The sequence below is a fragment of the Oryzias melastigma genome, linkage group LG24, assembly GCF_002922805.2.
Source record: "Oryzias melastigma strain HK-1 linkage group LG24, ASM292280v2, whole genome shotgun sequence".
Lineage (NCBI taxonomy): Eukaryota > Metazoa > Chordata > Actinopteri > Beloniformes > Adrianichthyidae > Oryzias > Oryzias melastigma.
In genome coordinates this window covers 1,275,688-1,298,573 of record NC_050535.1, presented here as the reverse complement: position 1 = coordinate 1,298,573, position 22,886 = coordinate 1,275,688, and the positions used below count along the sequence as shown (strand labels likewise).

General features: G+C 43.1%; 3 protein-coding genes across 4 annotated transcripts in view; 1 reads left to right on the top strand and 2 right to left on the bottom strand.

Moving 5' to 3' along the window:
* The window catches only part of LOC112157692 (galectin-3), a gene marked incomplete in the record, with an annotated part of 4,117 nt that extends 3,081 nt beyond the window's left edge, over positions 1-1,036 (top strand). Inside the window, 3 exon segments of the mRNA XM_024290586.2 lie at positions 60-148; positions 218-389; positions 840-1,036. Coding sequence (XP_024146354.1) covers positions 60-148; positions 218-389; positions 840-998 — 420 coding nt within the window.
* Positions 1,037-1,123: 87 nt separating this feature from the next.
* LOC112157691 (mitogen-activated protein kinase-binding protein 1) lies at positions 1,124-19,479 on the bottom strand. 2 transcript variants are annotated; one of them, XM_024290585.2, is made up of 32 exons: positions 19,063-19,479; positions 17,149-17,240; positions 16,736-16,798; positions 16,593-16,650; positions 14,026-14,196; positions 13,816-13,953; positions 13,561-13,743; positions 13,330-13,472; positions 13,039-13,222; positions 11,720-11,881; positions 11,490-11,647; positions 11,333-11,424; positions 11,146-11,271; positions 10,998-11,068; positions 9,923-10,044; positions 9,771-9,846; positions 9,585-9,696; positions 9,444-9,507; positions 9,247-9,342; positions 8,046-8,194; positions 7,725-7,984; positions 7,553-7,653; positions 7,300-7,472; positions 6,295-6,465; positions 6,162-6,228; positions 5,925-6,038; positions 5,086-5,234; positions 3,877-4,458; positions 3,715-3,802; positions 3,548-3,615; positions 2,612-2,697; positions 1,124-1,695 (listed from the first exon to the last, which is right to left on the bottom strand). In XM_024290585.2, exons 1-32 carry the CDS (start codon positions 19,162-19,164, stop codon positions 1,558-1,560), a joined length of 4,359 nt encoding a protein of 1,452 aa, XP_024146353.1. In that variant the 5' UTR covers positions 19,165-19,479; the 3' UTR covers positions 1,124-1,557. The 2 variants fall into 2 exon arrangements, with proteins under 2 accessions (XP_024146353.1, XP_024146352.1); XM_024290584.2 differs by having other exon boundaries at positions 9,232-9,342; positions 19,063-19,478.
* Positions 19,480-20,845: 1,366 nt separating this feature from the next.
* LOC112157693 lies at positions 20,846-22,886 on the bottom strand (the record flags this gene model as incomplete). Its single annotated transcript, XM_024290587.2, is given in 2 exon segments — positions 20,846-21,822; positions 22,654-22,886. A coding segment is annotated over 1 exon segment (708 nt). The 3' UTR covers positions 20,846-21,088.

The following is a 22,886-nucleotide window of genomic DNA, read 5'->3' as shown; positions in this document are numbered from 1 at the left end:
TCCCGCCCTCACACCCACCCCCCTTTCTCCTCCTCTTTTAACCAGCTGCTCGTCTCCAGAGCGTCCCGTACAACCTGAACCTGGCCAGAGGCGTGTACGACAAAATGATGATGACCATCCTGGGCTACGTCAAACCCAACGCCAAAATGTAAGCCTGCACGTTAAAGCCAAACACGCCGCGGCGTGGAGCAGACTGACATGTCTTAGCTTCTCTCAGGTTCACTGTGAACTTCCTGAGGGGCAATGACATTGCCTTTCACATCAATCCCCGCTTCAATGAGGGCGGGAAACAGGTGGTGGTCCGTAACCATAAACTGGGGGAGCGCTGGGGCCAGGAGGAGAGAGACCTGAAGGGGCCCTTCCCGTTCGCCTCCGGGAGCACCTTTGAGGTGAGGAGAAAACAAACGCCGTCCTGACAAGCGTTTTTGTGGAACCAGTTCATCCCATCAGAGATCAGAGCTCCGTCTGGGAACAAGGAGCCCATACCACCATACTTCCTAAAACAGTTACATGTGGGTCACTCGTTAGTTTACAACTTTAAATCTTGAAAATGTACGACTTTAAGTCCCGTACGTTTATGACTTTCCACCTCGAAAATTTGTGACTATAAATGTGAAAAATGTACAACTTTAAATTTCGTACATTTATGACTTTGAATCTAAAAAATGTACAACTTTTAATCTTGTACGTTTACCTCCAACCCGATTTAAGGATCTGAACTGTCCACGTGGGGCAGAAACTATCAGCTTTTCTGAGTGTTCTGTAGTCAGAGAACGTTGTGATGTGATTGGTTGATGTGGAGCCAGCAGACGCCTGACGGAGACGTTTTGTCTGTGCAGATGAAGGTCCTCTGCACCCCCGAGGCCTTCAGGGTCGCCGTGAACAACATCCCCATGTTTGAGTTCCGTCACCGCATCCGAGAACTCAACCAGATCGACCGCATCAACATCCTGCACGATGTGGTCCTCACCTACATCAATGTGGAAACGCTTCCTTAAGGAAAAACGCCGGAGACGGCGCCGGGATACGCCGGGATGACGCCGGGAACGCTTCCTCTGCAACATTTTTCTCCAGATGTTTCAATTAAACCGCCACTAACGGATGTGTTTGAACGTGAATTAACTTTTCTGATCCGGAATGTTCCGTTTTTATTATTCAACAGGACGATAAAACAACTTTTAGAAAAGTTTAAAACTCTACAAAATGTTTTGAAAAGACATATTAATCAATATTAATTTCACAGTCTTTCATGGAAAGTTACAGGAAGAGAAATTATTTTCAGGAATGAAGTCTCCTCAGAGGGCAGAAAGCATCTGTTCGGACATCATTTCCTGCTGTAAAATATTACAAACTTTTTACTGAAATAAACTTGATCTGGTTTAGAACTGTGTGTTTGTGCTTTTTGACACTTTAATTCAGAAGGAGAAAGCTTAAAAAGGCGACTTTTCAAAGGTTAAAGTGCATAAAACTAAAAACCACATCGTCTGTGTAACAGGAAGTTCTCCAGCAGCGTTTCTGAGCAGGTGGAGGGGGCGGAGCTTCTCTTTCCTTCACCTTTTACCCCTCAGCTCCCTCATGGGGGGAGTTTAGGAGAGGCAGGGAGTCCAGCTGAGCTCTCACCGAGAGCAGAGCTTCGGTCAGGACATCTCTCATCTCCTGCTGCTCCTCGCTGAGGCGCTGGTTTCTGCGCGGTAACTGTTGATGGACACAAAGAAGGTCATCAGGTCACACCTGGAAGGGTCACTCACAAGTTCATCAAAGCTGGTAAAAGGGACAAACTACTAAAATTATTTTCTTAGACACAAAAAGTTTCATGAAAATGTAAATAATTAGAAAAACATACTTAATTTCCTCAAATTTTGCTAAACTTGTAAGCACAAAGATTATCATTTATTTGTGAGGAGAAAACACTTTTCTCAAAATGGCGGCTTTTGTGTAGGTTTATCTCCATAGCAACCATTTTATATTTTGGTTGCCAGGGAGTGATGGACAAATCTGCACAATTCTTAGAATAATCGGTGAAAGTACATTTTTTATTTCCTTGACAACGGATGTTTTTGTTAGCCACGCCCACATTCCTAAAACAGTCGCATCATATGTTATAGTATTTCCATTCAGCTTGAGCTAAGGATTCATGTCCTTTATTTTTACAGTAACAAATGTACGAGCAACAAGGAAATGTCACATTTGTGTAACGCGAACGCCGTTCAAAATCTCCAAATTATAATTCCAACATTTTATCCTAAGTAGCTTCCCAATGATGCTCGAGGAGTTACGAGGTGATAGATCGAAATCCTGAGGCGGAGTTTAAATTTGGAGAAGGCAGTGAAAATGTATTTTTGAAAAATTCAAGATGGCGCCTCTTCCTGAGGTCAAAGGTCAACAAACTTCCTCTGGGGGTGTGGACTTAACCTTTAATGTAGCATGTGCGCTACATTTCATTAAGATCACCGGAAGAAAAGTTTTCTTTTCAAAAATGAGCAAAATGGGAAAATCATCAAATTTAGCCACAAAATGGCCGCCAACCTGTAGTTCTTGTCACCATCCCATAATAATTTCAGAACTTCCTTTGGATGTGAAACAAACACAAATTCAACAAACATCAACTGACCATCGCAAACAGCTCCACCGTCTTCTGCAGACTGCTTTGAAGATCTGTGGCGGTTCGCCTGCAGGTTTCCATGGAGACGGCCGAATCTGCAGAGTGACAGAGGGGGCGGGTTTAAACAAGACATCCAATGGAAAATGACCCCAGAGAGGGCGGAGCTTAGAAAGATCTCACTTTACAGAAACTGAAGGGACTTTAAACCTTCCCGTCATAGGATTTATATCCAAAGTTTACGCCAAATTATTTTTTCTGTGATGAAAATATGGCAGCAAAACAGAAAAACTTTATTTATTTAAAATAAATACAAAATAAGGAAGAAAAAAAACAGAATTCTGATTATCAGGGCAGTAAGGAGTAGGTAAATACTTGGATATTTGTGATCCATTTCCAAACCAAATGTGTGAATATTTGTGACGTCTGAAATCCCAGATTTTCAAAAAAAGTTTTTGATATAATAGTATAGTACTTTTTTATTAATATTGTGGAATGTAGTAAAAAATATACTTCAAACAATGTAATTAATGCTCTAAATTTCTGAAAAACAATGGATTTTATGTGTATAAACTACTACTGTCAAAGGAAGTACTTAAACCTTCAAACTATTTTCAAAATAAAACTATCAAGTTTTGTGTCATAGATGAAAAATTGAGATTGAAGTTCAAGTAACAAAAGTAAGTTCTGAAAACACAATTTTTATTTAAAATGTAGACCAAAATTTGAATAAAAATATGATTGATAAGAATATTACAAAATCTCGTCATCTGCTAGCATGGCGGACGAACCGTACTGAAACTAGCTAAAGTTTCAGGATGGAAAAATACATATAGTTCTAAATAAATATCAGTTCAATAGAAACCGCTATGTTTGATCTGGATTTGTGAATTGGATCGCCGCCTCAGTTGCGATCCGCCGCAGAAGGCGGAGCTCTGAGCTACACACCTGGTTGTGGGTTTGTGCTGAAGACATCTCCAGCCACCAGAGGGCGCTGTTTTTCATCTCCCGCTCTCCTGCAGCAGATGAACAAACATTCAGCAGGAAATCCTGATGTAGAGGTTCGTGACTCTGCTGCTCTCAGGTAAATGTGTACAGGTGTTGTGAAGCCCCACCTCTCAGGTAGAGACGACCTTTTCTGCCGTACAGGCAGCGAACTTGGAGAAACCGGATCCAGACCCAAAGACAGCTGTCTGGAACACGCTGGAACGACAACATCAACACTTGAGTTTCTGAGCATTTCCTGTCTGGACGGACTGCAGGGGGCGCTGTCTGACCTTTGAGTTTTTCAGGTGAGGGTGGAACATGGTAGCCAGCGTCCGCTGGGCTGGAGGCTCCGCCCACAGCGGCGCCGCACCAGCTGGAGCTCGGCTTCATCTTGTGGAGGTGTCCGGCGCTGAGGAGCGGGATGCGAGAGGGCGGGGCGTTCAGACGGACAGGTGAGGCTGCAGGTCGACTCCGAGGAGGACTCAGAAGGAGCGACGGCATCGATGAAACCGAGGCGGTAACAGGAGAGGAGGAGAAGAGCGGCGGCTCCATCTCCACGTCGCCGCCGGAGGACCTCCTCCTGCTCCCACAGGAGCACGGGGAGTGCGGCGGCGAGACGGACTGGAGGTCATCGCCCAGAGACAGCGACCTGCTGCTTTTGGCCAGAGAGCTGATGGTGGGGTTCATGTAGGAGTGCGGGCTCCTGGATTTGGGGCTCTCCCAGGGCTGTGGCGACCCGGGGGAGCCGGGAGACCCGGAGGACGGCGAGGAAACGAGGAAGGGGGGCTTCAGGTTATCTGCAGACAGCCACAGCAGCTGAGGTCTAACGCGTGACTCCCTTTGGACGCCAGGGGGCGCAGGGGAGCCCAGAGCTGCAGAGGAAGATGGATGTTAGTGACCACAAAGTTCTGACCCCAAATGGTTTAAATGTGGGCAGAAAATGTGACCCCAAATGGGTTTGTCCGCATTTTCTATGGAGGCCCCTAATGTGTTTGCCCATGTTGGCTATGCTAGATAGCCGCCTGTTAGACAGCAGAGCTCACTAGCTCGCTAAGGCGGCACTCGCTAGCTCTATACAAGGGAGGTCACTAAAAAGAAGCTTGCTAGTTCGATACAGCTAGCTTGCTACAGCGGAGCTTGCTAGCTTTTAACAGAGGAGGTCGCTAGCATGCTACAGCGGTGATCGTTAAATAAATACAAGGGAGATCACTAGCTCGATACAGTGGAGCTCGCTAAAGAGAAGCTTGCTAGTTCAATACAGCAGAACTCGTTAGCATGCTACAGCAGAGCTTGCTATCTTGCTACAGCGGGGCTGCTGGCTAGCGTAGCGAGCCTACCCACTTAGTATCCACGTAAGCAAAAGTAGGCAAACACAAGTGGGACCACCACGGAAACTGCAGACAAACCCATCTGGAGACCCACATTTTCTACCACTTTTAAACCACGTGGGCCCACTGGGCCTTGCTGGCTGGGATGAAGATGAAGACGAAGACACCTACAGTTTGAAGCCAGGTTCTGAGCGGAATGGGACTTCTGCAAAGGGGAGTCCACGCTCAGCGAGTCCTTCCACGCCGGGCTGGACCTTCTCCAGAGGTGGGATCCGGACGACTTCCTGCTGGTTCTGAGTTTAACCGGGACGTCAGGCTCCCTGCTGGCACAATGTCAGGTCACCATTTTGACATTTCAAAATTAACCTTTAAATTTAAAAGCTGCTGATTTTATTTGAGGCCATTTTCACTGATTATCAATCATTTATTAAAAGCTGAAATCATTTATTTTTATGTAAAGTTTAGTCCCCAATCCTTTCAGCCCATCTGTGATAGTCGGAGAGTCCCGTTCTGTTTCAGAAAATTAGATTTTTACGTTTGAGATTTGAGATCCTTATAAATCGGGTAGACTGTACAGTTCAACAGGTAATTAATGCTCTAAAAGCAGAAAAATGTTGGACTTTACATGTATAAAAACGAATGCACTACTGTCACAGGAAGTGAACAAAACTTCAAAATAAAATATTGACAAAGTTTCTCATTTTCAAAATAAAGGTTTTTGCATTGATGTAAAAAAGAGAAAAAAAGCTCAGTTTACTGATATGTTTTGAAATAAAGACATTTGTTTTAAAATATATTATATATATATATATATATAGTGAATAGATTAGAATAAAAAAATGTTTTTGTTTTTTTTTACAAAAAACAAAATATCAACATAATTGTCATCTGTCCCATAAAAACTTCAGACACATTGATATTCAATAGTAATGGTTGGATCTGTGAGGATTCTACGATAAACTCCCACAGCTCTTCTTCTGAAGCTAACTACCGCCGCCACTTCCTCTCACCCCTCAGCTCTGCAGCCGGACACAGAACCGTCCTCCATCGTCGTCTGGACCCTCAGCAGTGGGAGTTTGGCGTCGAGGTCTTTTCCCGCCATTTTGGTAAACAGAGGAACTCTTCTGCACAGGAAAAAAAAAGAGAAAATGTCTTTTGCATCACATTTTCATGATTGAAGCTGATCTCTTTTAGACATTTTTGATCAATTTAGGTCAAAACTGATAAACTCAGCTGGTCTGAGGTACCTGTCATGGCGTCCTCTGGACAGGAAGCGCGAGGAGATACTGACCCTCTGGGCACAGTTCTGCTCAACTGTGGAGAAAACCAGGATTCAGAAATGCTGGTTTAAATGAAATTCAAACCAGCATTGGTGCTTACTGCTGCAGCTTTCTCCCAGGGTCTCGTAGTTCTCCTTCAGGAAGTCCTGCTGACCGTGGTCGGCGTTGACTCTCCTCAGAGCTTCGTCCAAACTCGTCACCGCTTCCGCCATTTCCTCTTTCTCATCCTCCTCTTCCTCCTCAGAGCTGCTGCGGTTACGAGACTCTAAGTCTGAAGACACAATCAGGAGGAGAAATAAAGAGATGTGACCATCATCATTTATTAACCCTGTAGAACCTTTTGTATCATATTTGATACATGGATTTCTGAGAGCCCTATCTCATAAGAACGATCCAAACCTTGCTTAAAAACTAATTTTATGTAACATAGCTCATGTTTTCTGCCCTGTAGTTCATCATTATTCCACTGGAGGCAGAAGAAGATAGATGATTGACTCCATTAAATCTCAAAAACACTTTTGGCGGGAAAAGTTTAGCTAGTTTTTAAAGATACATAGTGAGAATAACTCGTTTATTATTATTATTTTTTAATGATTACTTCCTGTATTTTTTTTTTTATTTAAAATAATTAATTCTTTATAATTCAGTTACACCATGGTAAAAATGTGTTGAGACAGTGGGTAAATAAAGTTTTTTTTCATAATCATTTTTGCATCTTCAACTAACAATATTGTGAGCAAAAACTTACCAAAAATCACCTGACATATCACAATTGATACTATCTTTAGTCTATATTTAAATAAAATAGTAATAATAATAGAGTATTTTGTGTAGATTTCATCAAAGGGTTTGAAAAGCAATTAAAAAAATTACATTTTTGGTAAATTCTTTGATGTGGTGGTCTTTATGGGGTTAATAATAAACAAAAAACAACAAAGAGAAAAAATATGGAAAATGATTTCAAATAAACAGAAATATCCTAAAATCAGTTGTAATTTAGGGCAAATACTTTGCTTTTTGATGCTAAACTGTCTTATTTAGCTAAAATTATATTTTTAAAAAACAGTTTTTTCTTGAGTGATTTCAAAACTCAAGCAGCACTGACAGCGACTCGGCTCCGGCTTTCCGAGCGGCTCCCAGTCCGGGCTGCAGTCCGGGATGGACTCCCTGCTGTCGTATCCGAGCGAACAGGCGCTGTCCGGGCTGCAGCCGTCCTGGCTCTGGCTGAGGAGTCCCCGCTCCGAGGAGCTGTCGCGGCACTCCCTCACTGCGTACTCGCTGACGTCACAAACACACAAGGGAGGAGCTGTGAGTTCAACCCTAGACGACAGATCTTCGGTCGACTCTGGTAAAATTACCCGTCCGAAAGCTCGCTTTCCTCTGGAAAGAGCGCGGCGGCGACGTCTCTAGGGGGGGACAGCCAACGCCAGCGTCTCCGGGACCTCTCCTCCACCTGCTCCTGCAGACAAACATCCAGTGATGTCAGACTTAAGCTCCTCCTCCTCCTGTTTGACGGACAGCTCCGCCCACCATGGAGTCCTGCAGGCTGGAGGTGATCGGTTTGTCTCTGTCGAGCCAGTTGGTGGTTTTCTTTGGACCGAAGGTCTCCAGCTGTCGCAGGTCCAGCATGGACTTCACCATCAGTTCCAGGGAGCCGATGCGATGAGACCAACGCCGCCGCGGACGCTTGGCCGCGTCGGGAGTCACCTGACCGCCGGCTCCACCGTGGGGAGGAGCTACAGGATGAGAAGACCTCACCGTCTCCAGGTTCTGCCCTTCATCCCAGGATCCTGTTGGAAGAACCGGAATGAGATCACGGGATTAAAACTTCTTAGATTTATCTGGCAGCACCTGATTCTTCGTCTTCGTGGCTGTTGTCTGAGGAGCTGCTGCCAGAGCCGTCGTCGTGGTCGCTGCCGTCTTCCACCTCCTCTCCATCTTCCTGCAGGTGGTGGTTGGAGGTCAGACTGCCCAGAACCGGAGCGCTGTGGACCTCCCGCCTAAAGTGACAAAAGTGTAAGTCTCAGCTTCAGGAACATATTACATTTACAATAAACATTTTACATTTTCTATCTTCGTTATTATTCACATAAGATCTGCGGCTCCGTTCTCTGTTCCCATCATTTATAATATTTAGTTTTCTGTGCTTCTGTTTGGTGCAGTGGGATTCATGTGTTGTTTCAGATGGTGGATCATCTGTGCTCATGTTCTTGGCCGTGGACCACGTCTCTGGCTCTACTTGGCCGTGGACCACTCCTCTGGCTTTACTTGGCCGTGGACCACTCCTCTGGCTCTACTTGGCCGTGGACCACTCCTCTGGCTCTACTTGGCCATGGACCACTCCTCTGGCTCTCCTTGGCCGTGGAACACTCCTCTGGCTCGTCTTGGCTGTGGACCACTCCTCTGGCTCGTCTTGGCTGTGGACCGCGCCTCTGGCTCGACTTGGCAGTGGACTGCGCCTCTGGCTCGACTTGGCCGTGGACCACTCCTCTGGCTCTACTTGGCCGTGGACCACTCCTCTGGCTCGTCTTGGCTGTGGACCACGCCTCTGGCTCTACTTGGCAGTGGACTGTGCCTCTGGCTCGACTTGGCCGTGGACCACTCCTCTGGCTCTACTTGGCCGTGGACCACGTCTCTGGCTCGTCTTAGCTGTGGACCTCGCCTCCACCTGTCCCCCAGTTCTATCTGGCTGAACTCTCTTCAAATACGTAGTTGTAGAGTTAGATAATATAATTCTTCTTTAATAGTTTTGGTAAATCGTCTGTCCATCCTGGAAGGATCTCTCCTTCATGTGGACATCTCTAAGGTTTCTTCAGGAGTTTTTCCTTACCAGGAAGGAGGTTCTAACAACAGGGATAACCAGATTTATTTAGTCTGTTTAGTTTTTAGCTATTGTTTATATTTTACGACTGACCTCCTGTTTCAGTGAAATTACCGATATGAAGCCCAATGAGGGATTTGTTTTTGTGATATTGGGCTGTATAAATAAATTTGAACTGAACATCTACAGATGACGAGAACGCCGCGGCGCTTTGACCTGAGTGCAGACGACCTGAACGGCGGCGAGTTGGGGTTTCGTTGGAGCTGATGGAGCCTCTCCTTCATGGTGAAGGTCAGCTCTGGAGCGAGCCGCCACATGAAGATGCAGCTGGAAGAGAAAACACTTCCTAAAACATCTTCAGGATTCGTTTCCTCCAGATAATTTGCGAGTCTATTTTTTAGTCTTTTTCTTCCTAAACTCCGACTCACCTGTCTCCAGAAACGGTGATCAGATACTTGCAGTCATTTGTGAATTTCATTCCTGTGACGATTTCTGAAAACAAAGTCAGGCCTATGACGGGAGTCCATCCGTATGTGCACACGCTCAGTTAGGGGCGGGGCTTCAGTTACCCGAGTGTCCGAACGCCGTGGCCACGCACTCGCCGCTGTAGAAATCGAAGATGCTGATGTTTTTGTCGGAGCAGCTGGTGGCCACGTACTGACCCGACGGATCGACCTGAACCTGAGAGGAAACAGGAAGCTGCCGATCACAGGGGATCCGGTCTCTGGAGGGGGTGGGGGGGGGTGACTCCGTACCTTCAGCAGAATCCCGTCTTCACTCACGGATCCTTTATAGACCTTCTTCTGTTTGCCGCTGCTGATGTTGAAGATCCTGCAGAGGAAAAAACCCAGAGAGTCGTTGGGAGCGCCGGCTCTGACGGCCCTCAGAGACATGCCCCCACACTCACCTGACGCAGCGGTCCTGACAGCCGACGGCGGCGTACTTGCTGGTGGCGTCCACAGACATGTCATAGAGCGTGGTTTTCCTCACCATGTGGTGGGAACGCCGGAACTCCGTTCCTCTGTCCGTCTGAGACGAAGAAAAGGCGGAGAGGTTTGATGGAAGACAAACTCCGTTTGGATCAAACCGAGTCACACTGGGAGGTTCTGAGTGACCCAGTTGACCCAAAAGAACGAAAGAAAATCCAAATCCTCTTCATTTTCAGGAACAAAGAAAAGTCTGAGCTCAGAATTCACCAAAAATATTAAAAATGTTTTTGTTTTCTGTGACATTTCAGTTTAAATAAAATGTGGAATGATAAATATTTACCTTAAAATATGCAAAAAAGAAGAGAAAACAAAAGAAAATTATAAAAAGTAAATAAACAGCTTAAACCGTGCAAAAAATAAAATAAAATAAACTTCATCTGGAATAAAGGGACTAAATAAATGAACAAAACATAACAAATTATATAAATATATAAAAAACAAAAGGAGAAACTTTAAAATATAATTTCAATTAAAAAATAATTAAAATGTCCCAGAAAATTTTATTAATAAAATTATAAACTTGAGCTGCAGCAGCAAAAAAATCAACAAAAAAAGAAACGTTAAACTTTAGTTATTTATAAAATGTCAAAGAAAATATAAAAAAATAAAAATATAAACATAATGTAAAAATAGAAAAATCAAAGTAAAATAATATTAATAAATATAATTCCTGTATCAAGGAAAGTAAACAGAATTATTGATCGAATTGAAAAAAATCATTTTGCAAAATATATAATTATAAAAATGAACATTACAAACATCCCATAATCCTCTTCCCTTATTATAAAGTCAAATAAAGAATTTTAGATTGTAAAGTAAAGACTGTTGAGGCATTAAAATGTGATTTTCAGCAGCTAAACAGAGTTTTCAAAACTGCGTTTAAAAAAAAAAAAAACACAAATCTTTGTAGTTTGCTTGAAAAAAATCAAAGAAAACACAAAAACTGAACATCTAGCAGGAGAACGTCTGCAGAGTCGGAGGTTTGGACTGTACCTGCTGCGCCGTGTGGAAGTAGATGCTCTTGTCGGCGCCGCAGCTGATCATGCTGACTTTGTTCTCATTCACTGAAGATCAAAGGTGAAATCTTTAGAAACTGGGAGGGATCAAACGGTGACGCCGGCGTCAGTGGGCGGAGCCTCACCTGCAAAGCGGACGGCTGTGATGGAGGAGGAGTGCTGGTCGAGCGTCTGCACCAAACTGTAGCCGCTGCTGGCGTCCAGGATGTGGATGAGGCGGTCCCGGCTCGCCGAGGCCAGCAGCTGCAGACCTGACGGCGCCGACAGTTTGATCAGCGGCGCTCCAGAGACGGAGCTCTAAAAACGGCTCACCTGTTTCTGGTTTACTGTACTCCAGGCAGAGGATCTCGGCGTCGTGGGCTTCCACCTTCATGACCTCCTCCAGGCTGCTGAGGTCGTGGATCCTGCGAGGGAGGAGTTCACGCCGTAAGAAGGAGCTTCAGCGTCTGCCTCAGTCAGGACGACCTACCTGAGCATCCCGCCGCGGTCTCCAGACGCCAGGTGTTTGCCGTCCGGGCTGACGCTGATGGTTCTGATGCCGCTTCTGGGCTCACTTTTGTCTGCTGAACATTCCGGGTCCAGGACGGCGCCGGTGCTTCTGTTGGTGTAGATTATCCTCAAGAGATCCTGCAGAGCAGAAGATGAATCTGAAGGTAAAAACATTCAGCTTGAAGACGTCTTTCATGAAGCCAAACTCACTTTGCTGAGGAAGTTCTGGGAGTTCTTGTGGGTTTGGGTCCGCTCCTCAGTGCACCACAGCCTGACGGTGCCGTCCGCCGAGCAGGTGAGGAAACCGCCGGAAGACGAACCCGACAAATCGGACAAACCTGAGGGGGGTTCTCCAGAAACATCTGGAAACATCTGAGGAGCAGAAGCCACAGAAAATTGGAAAAAATTGGAAAAAAATCGGAAAAAAACTGAAGTTTTATTAATATAAAAGTTATTTTTATACAGTTTTTGCATATAAACAGAAACCGATTGTCTTTAGGTGTTTAGTTGGTCGGGATGAGATTAAAAAAGCTATAATTAATCAAAAATAAAATTAAAAATATGTAATATGAATATAAAATTAAAAAAACACATAAATATAAATGTAAACATTTAATAAATATAAAATGAATACAAATAAATATTAAAAATATAGAAATATATGAGAAAAAATAAAAAATATAAATAAAAATAAAATAAATATAAATTAAAAAAATACATATAAATATGAAATACATATATAATAAAAAAATAACAAATACATAAAAATAAAAAAATTAAAATGTATGTAAATATATAATAGAAAAAAATACATATACAGCAAAAATAAATATGTATATAAATATGTAATAACAAATAATAAAAATAAAACAAATACAATAAACTGTTCGACCCTCAAGGCGTCAGGGGGCGGGACTTTCACAGAGAAATGCTGAGTTTCCTCAATTTGTAGACAACGCTGATACTCGTTTTTGTGGAACAGTCATGTCGGTCCCCATCCCAAAAAAGTAATGGTCGGTTTCCTCGTTGTTGGAATTCTAATAGCAGACGGCTCAGTTTCACTCCGCCCCCCCGCCCTTCATAACGGGTGTTCTGCTGCAGCGTGACAGCCGTCAGCCGTCCACCTTATTTATTAAAATAGAAGATCGGTTTTGTCCAAAAACGACAAAGAAATGCCTTTAATTTAATAAAATCTCCATCACAGATTGTAAAATAAGTGTATTTTAGACAGTTTTATTACTCTGATCTCACAGCTGCACAGCAGGACGACTGAGCGCAATTAATGAATACTAACGAATTAATTATGTTTTATTAATTCTGTGTTACTGCATCAACATTCACAGCCCTAATATAAAATTAAAAATAAATGTATAGTAAATTTTAAATCTAAAATAAAAATATTTTTTATATTTTCTAGTGTTTTGATAATTTTCCTACCAATAAACAACTCTTTTCTTCCTGATCTCATTAACTCCTCCCATAAACGACGCTGCAGCATCTTCCCAGCATCACCTCCACCTGGTTCGTACCTGCAGGTCCCAGACGCATGCAGCATGGAAGAGGGCGGAGTTTAGCTTCCCCGCCCTCTGCACGTCTCTCACGTCCCACACGTACAGGCTGTGGTCGTTGTACACGCAGCTGAGCCAGCGGTGGGCGGAGTCGTAGGCGACGCCGATGACATCTGGGTAGTCTGCTTTGGTGGCACACGCACGGCTGCAGAGAGAGAGAAGTTCAAAGCAGATTAAGACAGGAAGTTCTATACTTAGTGATCCTGCGGTGGATCGGCGCCAAGAAACAGGATCTCCTGAGCTCCTCCACACCTGGAAACGTCGGCGCCGAGGGCGTGCGGCCGCGGCAGCGTCCCCACAAACCGCAGGTCTGGACTGAAGACCCGCACGATGCCGTCTGCGCAGCCGCAGAACAGCGAGTCCTCAGACAGCGAGATGGACTGCGCCATGCTGGTCTGCAGGACGAAGCACACTGGAGCGTTAGCCCAAAACGTCTGCGTCTGCGCCTGCGCCTGCGCCTGCGCCTGCGCAGCAGCCTCTCACCTGCAGGTCCACCCACTTGTCCAGCGTCCTGCTCTTGTTGAGCTCACACAGCAGCCCCGAGCTGGTGATGCAGAAGGTGGAGTCACAGCTGGAGCCCCGCCCACAAGCCACGTCACAGAAGAAGTTGTTCCTCAGTTCTCCGAGCAGCCCGACGCGTCCCAGCAGCGGCACGGCGGCGCTGGTCTGCACAGGAGTCATGTGACATTAGACGCTCTCACACACCAGGCGCCAACTTCCAGAAACCTCCAGCGGTACCTTGCTGGCCTTGCAGTGGTCCAGATACCAGAACTTGACGTGTCTGTTCCCGACCGTCACAAAGTAAGACCTGTCCTCGGAGAAGGAGACGCCCGTCACCTTACTGGACACTTTGTTAGCCGCCACCACCACGTCCATCTGCAGGACAACCGCACATGAGGGGAACTCAGATCTGAGACGACCACGAGTCACTCTGATGTGTCTGCACACCTTCCACGCCCAAACGTTGACCATCATGTCGTGCTGGTTTCCCACACTGACGATGTACTTGTTGTTGGGGGAAAACGCCACGCAGGAGACGCCGTATTTGTGCTTCTGGAGCTCCGCCACATGCCGGCGCTCCGCCACGTCCCACAGCCTGACGGCGGGCAGGTGACCGCTCTGGTCCAGGCCGCACGGGGACACAGAGGGAAATGAAGGTCTTTTTACTCCAGCATGTGGAGTGGTCTCTGAACTTCAGGTGAATCGGACTGAATCCCAGCAGACACCGATCACCTGGACCTGCTGTTCTTCAGCTCTCAGGGATTATCCCGCCGATCCTCAGACTGAGAACTTGGCCCTGGATCTAAACACGTTTACCTCCTGGGGACCAAAAGGTCAGCCGGCTTTGTGCATTATAAGAGGAAGAGATGCAGAGAGCTGGTCTGATTGTTGGAAGGACTATGAAGATGAATCCAACTGTTTCAAAGGGAATCAGTTTAATCTGGAAGAGATTCCCCGTTTTGTAGAATGTGTAAATAGTGAAAATCAGATTTGGTTCATTTAAATATTTCTTAAGGCTTTAAAACCTGCAGATGTAGTATTATTTTTTTAAATGGTGGCTTTTCTGTTGGTTTATCTCCATAGCAACCATTCTGTCTTTTGGTCACCTGGTGATGATGGACAGATCTATGTCATTTTCAGAAGAATCGGCAAAAGTACATTTTTGAATTTCCTTAGCAACCGAGGTTTTTTGCTAATCAAATCCACATTTTTAATATGTTCGTATTGTATGTTATATATTTGTTAATCGTTAGAGAGAGATTCATGGAATAGATTGTCATAATTTTCCAATAATAAATGTGCGAGTAACATCAAAGCGCCACTTTTGCTAGCTCGCCATGCTAACACTGTTCAAAATGTACAAACTTCTAATTTGAAAAGTTTTTCCAAAATAGACGCCGAATGCTGATCGAGGATTCAGAAGGTGATAAAAAAAATCTTTATGAGGATTTTGAATTTGTCGTTCGTACTTTGAAGATTCAAGATGGCGACCTCTTCTCGAGGTCAAAGGTCAACAAAACTTCGGTTGTGGTTTTAGACTTCACCTGGTGGCATTTGTATAAAATTTTGTGAAGATCATTCGTAGCAAAAAATTATTTTCTTGTTTTGTGGAAAATTGGGAAATAACAAAAAACTTCAGTTTGTCACAAAATGGCCGCCAGGCCATTGGTCCTGTGGCCATCCTATAATAGTTTCAAAACTTTCTTTGGATATCCCAGACATGTGTGTTTTGGTTTTGTTAGAAGATTTTCAAATATTTGTCCAAGTCGAATAAGAGATTTTACTACTTAATGAACTATATAGTCCGGTCACTAGTTCATATACTGTCCAAATCAACAATTCTAAAATGGAGCTCCCTGGAAATTTCCCAGAATTCTCAGCAAAAACATTTCTTGCGAAAAAAAAAGGTATTTTTTAACATTTAACGTTTTCATCATCAGAACACAATGGATTCATAAATAATTCTAAAATGTTCGCCTTGATCAGGCTGTCTCTTTGTAAAATAGGTGACGTCATATTTGCCGTTAAAAAAATATTTATATATATTTTCTTATTGTTTCCGACTTTTTTTTTAATCCAGGGACTAGATAATCCTGCACTATATAGTATTTTTTGTCATTGGGCAGAATGGATAGAATTCAAACATATTCCTAATCATTACGACAAGTGAATTCACTCATGTTTTCATGATAAAAACGTTAAAGGTTTATTAAAAACATACTTTTTTTTTTGCAAAAATTGTTCAAGTGCAATGCATTGTGGTCTATACTCCCCAATCTAGCCAGGAGGACCTGATTGCAGACATCAACGTCCAGAACCTGAAGTTCCTCCAAGTCACTTGAAATAATTGATTTCATTTTTTAAGCTTTATAAAGGTTTTTTTCTAGAATTCCAAACACTTTTAGGTTAGGGCTATGGCTACGCTTTGGGTAAGTAGCATAACTTCTGCTTCCGGCTGATGACGTCATGCGCCATTGTCTGCAGCCAGGTCCCTCTCAAGCTAGCTAGCATGGTTTTTGCAGAGAATTCTGGGAAATTTCTTTGGAGCTCAATTTTGGAATTGTAGATTTGGACAAATGGTGAACACACTAAACAGTTTACTTTATCAAAAAGTTGATAGTTGTTAACGGTTTCATGCACTTCTTCTTGGCTTGCTGAACGTTCCTCCGGTGAACTTTGCAGCCGTTTCTAGAGAGACTCTTGAACGTCCGGCGCTGTGGCACAAGCGGCCGCTCCGGTCCTCTTTGGTCTTTTGAACTTCAGACTTGGCTGCCATGGTAACCGCTGCGCCTCCGTCCACTCACACACACTGAGGTCTTTAATCGGCTTTGGGGATTAAGGTGGAGTTGTTGCCCTCAAACAAACGTAACTACAACAAAACGGCGTGAAGACGCGCTGCACACAAGACGCTTCCACTGCAGGATCTTCACGGATAGTTTTAGTTCTGCAGATTATCTGAAGCCATGCTGAAACGGGAGGCGTATTAACCCTTTAGAGCAGTGAGTGAGACTCACCTCTCCTGTGACCAGATACCTCCCATCAGGAGAAAAGGCCAAAGCTGTGATGGTTTTCCTGTCAAACGGACACAAACACGTCAGGACGGATCTGAGCGGACGGAAACCACTCAACGCGTCTCCATTTGGGGAGACGGATTCACCTGGAAGTGTTGATGATGTGGTTCTGTCTGTTGTTCCTGGGGTCCAGCAGGACCACCACACACCTACGAGAAGGAAACAGGTCGAGGGTCAAACCGCTCCGAGCTGATCTGGGGGGTTTGGATGAAACTCTTCCCACTTTTAGCATGATTAGAACATCTTAGACTAAAGTTAGTCTTTTTCTAGGACATAGCTTCTGCAGAGCGGCAGTACTTCATCAGAAATTCACTTCTCAGTTGTGGGTGGGACCGTTGTCAGAGCAACCCCACCCCCACTTCCTGTTTACACTCTCTCCCACTAGCTTACAGCCCCTCACGCCCCAAGATGACATTAGCGCTCCACAGTTTTGTCCTCCACCATCAGAAACCACAATGCATCAGAGACGCCGGTGGAACGGTGCAGCCGTTCGCCGTACCCTGCAGGATAGGCGATGAGTCCAGACTTCGGATCACAGGTCAGAGCGCTGTTTCCTGAAGCTGTGATGCCCAGCACCTTCTCCAGAGTCACCTGGACAGGTAAAAGCACAGACGGGGGGTCCAGAGAGGTCGTGAGACGAGCAGAATGAATGCAAAACACACTGAACACTAAACTTTAACACTTCCATGAGTTTATTTTTTCTTTTTTAATGTCAGAGAATACACTTCCATAGATATGTGGGTCCATTTATGTTATCGTTTCTATTACGATCAACGTAAAGTAACTGCTGGTCTTTTTTGTTCTTTTTTTTGGTCGAATGCGACAGAGTATCAGCCAGTTCACAAACAAATGTTTTTAAATTACGACTTTAAATCCTCTAAATTTACTAGCAAAAAGTCGTATATTTATGACTTTAAAAGTCATTGGCTAAATGTATTACTTTTTTCTCGTAAATTTACTTGTTTTAAAGTCATAAATTTACCAGAAAAATACTTGTAAAAAACATGTATATTTACGACATTAAAAGTCATAAATTTACCAGATTTAATAAGGTAAATCAATAAGAAAAAAACATGTAAATTCACGACTTTTAATGTTGTAAATTTACTAGAAAACAACTCATAAATTGACAGGATTAAAAGTCTTAAATGTTTAAATTTGAGAAAACATTTCACAACTTTCATATTACAAGAATAAAGTTATATATTTATGACAATAAAAGTCATAGCCTAAATGTACGTGTTTTAAAGTTGTAAACTTACTAGAATAAATCTCATAAATTTACAAGATTTAAAGTTGTAAATTTACGAGATTTATTCTAGTAAATTTACAACTTTTAATCTTATAAATTGACAAGATTGGTGTTAAATTATGAGAATAAAGTCATATATTTATGACTTAAAAATTCACAGGCTAAATGTATTACTTTTTCCTCGTAAATTTACGTGTTATAAAGTTGTACGTTTACAAGAAAAAACCTTATAAATTTACTAACTCAAAGTGTTAGATCTACTAGAAAAAACTGTGTACATTTACGAGATGAAAGGTTGTAACTTTACTACTTAAAATTTTGTAAGTTTGTGAAAAACAAGTCATAACTGTTAAATTATGAGAAGTCGTATATTTATGACTTAAAAAGTCAGGTTAAATTTATGACTTTTTTCTCCTAAATGCACATGTTTCAAAGTTGTACATTTACGAGAAAATAAATAGTAAATTTACGAGACCCAACAGTTAATATATGTTGAAAAACTCATAATTATTAGTATAAAAAAAATAAAGACACAATTTTTTTCAGAATCTAAAATAGTTTATAGGTTTTGGTAGAAGTTAGCATGCTGCCCTTTCAAAATAAAAGTCGCCCTGCAACATAAAAGATCATCAACAAATGTTAGAGTTATCTCAGCAGTGAATATATATAGTTTATCTTATAGTTTGTGGTGTGTTTGAGACAGAAATCTGACAAAAATAAAATTCAATCTGAGCTAATAAGTGACCCTTGTTTAATTTTTGAATCATCAATCTTAAAATCCTTTAATTTGTTCAAGAAATATATTTAAAAAAACTGCTTTATTCTCTATTTTAATTGTGGCTGTGTTTAGTGACCTCCAAATCTGTCAAAATCTTGTGTTTCCGTTTTCAAGTGTTTGGGAATCAGTTGAATAAAGTCTGGATTACTTTTTAATACTTTATATTTAAGATTTTAAACATGATGGAGGAGCAGGTGCAGACTCCTGCTTTAGAATTAAAATTAGACGCACACAGAAAATACTTGTTGTTTGTTTGTAAACAAACGTTAACAGCTGTTTACTGACAATGCAGAAGCTTTTCTAAACTAAACCTGTTTGGATTTATTTTCATAAAATCTCAGTTTTTATTCTCGTTTTGCAGCATTTCATCATATTACTCCTACCTTCCCGGGGAGGTCTCCTCTGCTCTTCTTTTTGCTCCTGATCGACTGAGATCGCAGCAGATTCTTGATGCGACTTCTGATGGTGAATCCATCTCCCGGCATCCTGACGCTCGAACCGGAGCCCGCACCGTCACGCGCCTGGAGCGGGTCTGCTGTGTGAGCGCGTGAGCCCGAGTCCCGCTCCGGTCCGCCCGTCTGCAGCTCCGCCCTAACCGGCTCAGAGGTGGAGGCTGGCCTCCTTCATCGATCCTTCAATCTGGTCTCGTGATTGCATCAATGGCCGCTTTTGTTCCCGCCGTTTTAATCGGATTGAGGGAAGAGGCCAGCTGAGCGGAGAAGAAGTCTGGGCGCCAAACCTCAGTTTGACTTGATGGATTTTATCTGACAGCCTCGATCAGATCTCTGTTTGTATTTGATCAGGTTCAAAGTGTGATCACGAGCCAGTTAACTTTAGATAAGCTTCTCAGGGGCGGATTTGACGTTAGGAAAAGCTGGGCGGTCGCCTGTATATGGGGCCCCAGAGGTGATGGGGGCCCTTAAAATACCTGTTTGGACTGGAAATGTCTATTGGTCTGTGAGTCCTGAACCGTCTGTATTCTAATTTTATGTTTCGCTGATCGGTTTTAATTTTACTCTTAGTTATTAGGTAAAACTGAGCGATTATAATCAATATAGCTTTAAAAAATCTGTGACTTTAACAATATTTCTGTTGTATCAGGATGAGTAAGAATGTTTATATCTGGAGTTCACACTTCATAAACAGTCCCATTGGCAGACGATCTTTGTTTTCTTTGAAAGGTCATTTTTTGCGTCCCACCGGATGAGATAGTTGAATGTTTGCTTATTGTTGAGTTATTGAGCCGGGAAGAAGTAATTTGTGGATGTTTCTTACCAAACTACAAAACTATTTTATCTTAATACCTACGGATTACCTAAAGGGACATTTTATGCCTCTTTAGAGGCTGTGTAAAATACCTCTTAATTACCAGAGAAAAATATCTAGTAAAAAAAATCTTTAAATCCATCAAAAACTGCATTTCCCAGAGCCCCTCCCCCACACATTTGGTTTCATTAAAAAGTCCCAAATCTCCACAGAAACCAGAAGGTGTTGATTCAGTTTTGTGCAGCGACCAACAGACATTCAGGTTTAAAAATGTGATTTGGAGACGATACATTTCCATCGGTGTTAGTCCAATTTTTCAGTCTGAGCATCACATCTGTGGAGTTAATAAAAAGGATAAATAATTTAATTTTATCCCTGTGTTTTTTAAAAAAATGTTTTAAAGACAAAATCATTAAAAGAAGTTGAATATTGTTTTTTTTTCATCTAAAATTGCACTTTTGTGGCTTCCCGTTTCCTCTGTTTAAATATCCCATTGTGTTTTACTCTCTTTTCTCAAAGTAAACTTGATTTACTGACGTTATCACTGCAGATAAAACCTGATTTGATGTTAAAACCACAGAGGAAGACTGATAAACTCTTAGTGTGAGATTTTCTGTTTGCAGTTTGTTAATGTGATATAATCACAAGTTAAAGTGAACTTAAAGAAAGAACATCGAGTCCACAGTTCATAACACAAAACATTTTTATTCACTTAATTCATATTAATTGAAAAAAAATCCATAAAAAGAAAGAAAGATCATTTTATTTTCCATTTGATTTTGTCCTGTAGGAAACCTCCATCAAAGTTTCAGTTTCAAGTGTCTTAAAGCTGAAAATAAAGACTTTAAAGTGCAACTACAGTAGTTACAGCCTAACAGTAGTAATAAAACACAGTGAGAATGTGGTTTGTCTGCCTAAACTTTATTCTGTTCATGTTTTCTCTCAGCTACAGAAAGAGGTGGATTTAAAAAGCAAACATGGAGGTGACCCTGAAGGTAACATGGTCACCTCAGCGTACATTCAGCACGTCACCGCTCTAATGCCATCGGATATCTTGCACAGCTTTTCGGTCTCCATCATGATTGTTGTGGTCAGGCACGTTCGGTAATGCTGATAAATTCATGCAGGTGACCTGAGATCAAACTACTCAAACTCCAGGTCCAGGTCCGGGTCCAGCTCCTTCTCGATGTCCTCCCAGGAGCGTTTCTTGGCGCTGGGGAAGTCCTTCCCCATGGAGCCGCGGGTCAGCGGCCGCGACAGTCCGGCCGGATCAGAGCTCTTCGGTGTCCTGACGGAGATTCGGACAGAGCTGTCCGCTTCCGCCCGGCTTTCCGACGCTCGCCGGACAGAACCTCGTGACAGCGCCGACTTCGTCTTCGGAGGCCGTCCTCTGCCGCGTTTGGACGGGATGCAGTAAAGGCCGATGGGGGAATCCTGCGGTGACGTCATCTCCGTAGGGAGCGTCTCTCCGGACGTCTCGCTCGGACTTATCGCTTCACCTCGCTGGTCGTCTAAAGAAAACTGGTGTTTTCTGGGCCGGCCTCTGCGGCGGGCGTCTCCACGCTCGCGCCTCCGCTGACCCGGAAGCAGAGAATTGAAGCACAGCTGAGCAGCTTCCGTCATGGCGTGCTGGTCATCCATCTCCACCGGATCCGGTGAGGACCTGGACTTGTTGAAGAAGGCCTCGTCAGTGAGGGGGGCCTGCAGGTCGGAAGACACATCCAGGTCTGAGGACGCAGCATCAGGCGGGGCGGCGTCCTCTAGACCGTTGGACTGGACCGGGTCAGAAGACGGCGTGGTGGAAGAAGACGAGTCCGCCTCGCCTGTCGTCTGATTGGGTTGGATGACCATCAGCGTGTAATAGCCTTGACCAACTACTAAAATACAAAAAAAGTTCAAGGTTAATCAGAACGGAGATGAAAAACAATCAGTTCACTTATTTCAGCCAATCAGGTAATGATTCGGATCACATTTAGTAACAGAGCGGCGTTGAGAACATCGATTGATCAATTTAAGCTTCATAGATCAATAATTGATTCACAAAAGATATAAATCGATTTAGCACATAAAGATAAAGCCTGCTAGCTAAATGCTAACGTTCGGTTGACCAAGAAAATACATTCTGACTAAATTAACATCTTTATTTACTTACAGGCAGTAATTTTCAAAACTCTTTTAAGGAAATGATTTTTAAAGTAACTATTTATGGTCTAAAACTTTGTTTTTTTTCCCCTCATGCTGTTGTCTTCTTCTTGAATTAGGTGTACTTTTATAGTGTAATCTCCACCTAGTGGTCAAACTGAAACGTCCTCCAGGAGAAGCAGAACAATGTTTCCAATGTTAATGATCTGAACATTGCAAATCAGACTCAGAGGATGAGATTGTGTTTGTCATGTAGGAAATATCCCAGACATAAATCGAAAAGATTGGAGTAAGACTTTAAATACATTTTTCAGGTTTTTTTTGTTTTAGAATTTATATATTTTTATTTTATCTGTGATCTTTTGATCCTTTAATGAAACAAAAACAGTTCGATCTCAGATTTCGCAGTGAATCTAAGAGGTTTGATCCCAATCATCAACACAAAAACTATTAAATTGTCAAAGCTCGTTGTAAAGTCGTTAAAAAAAGCTTCAAACTACAGAAGTTAAACTGTTTTTGAAGCTCATCGTGAAGCTGAAGGTGGGCGGAGCCTGACGTGGACTTACCCGTCCTCAGAGACGAAGGGAGGATGATTCTGCCGGTTTTGGACCGGATCAGAGGATAAGGTGCGGAAGGCTGCGACGGTCCGATGAGCGAGTATTGTTTGGGTTCTGTGGACGAACTCGGTTCAGAGATCTGAGCTTCAGCTGCATCAGGCGGAGCTTGATTCTGGTCCAGGTTTGTGTTGGTCCAGAAGGTTCCGGGAAGATTCTCATAGAGCAGCAGGGGAGCGCCTTGG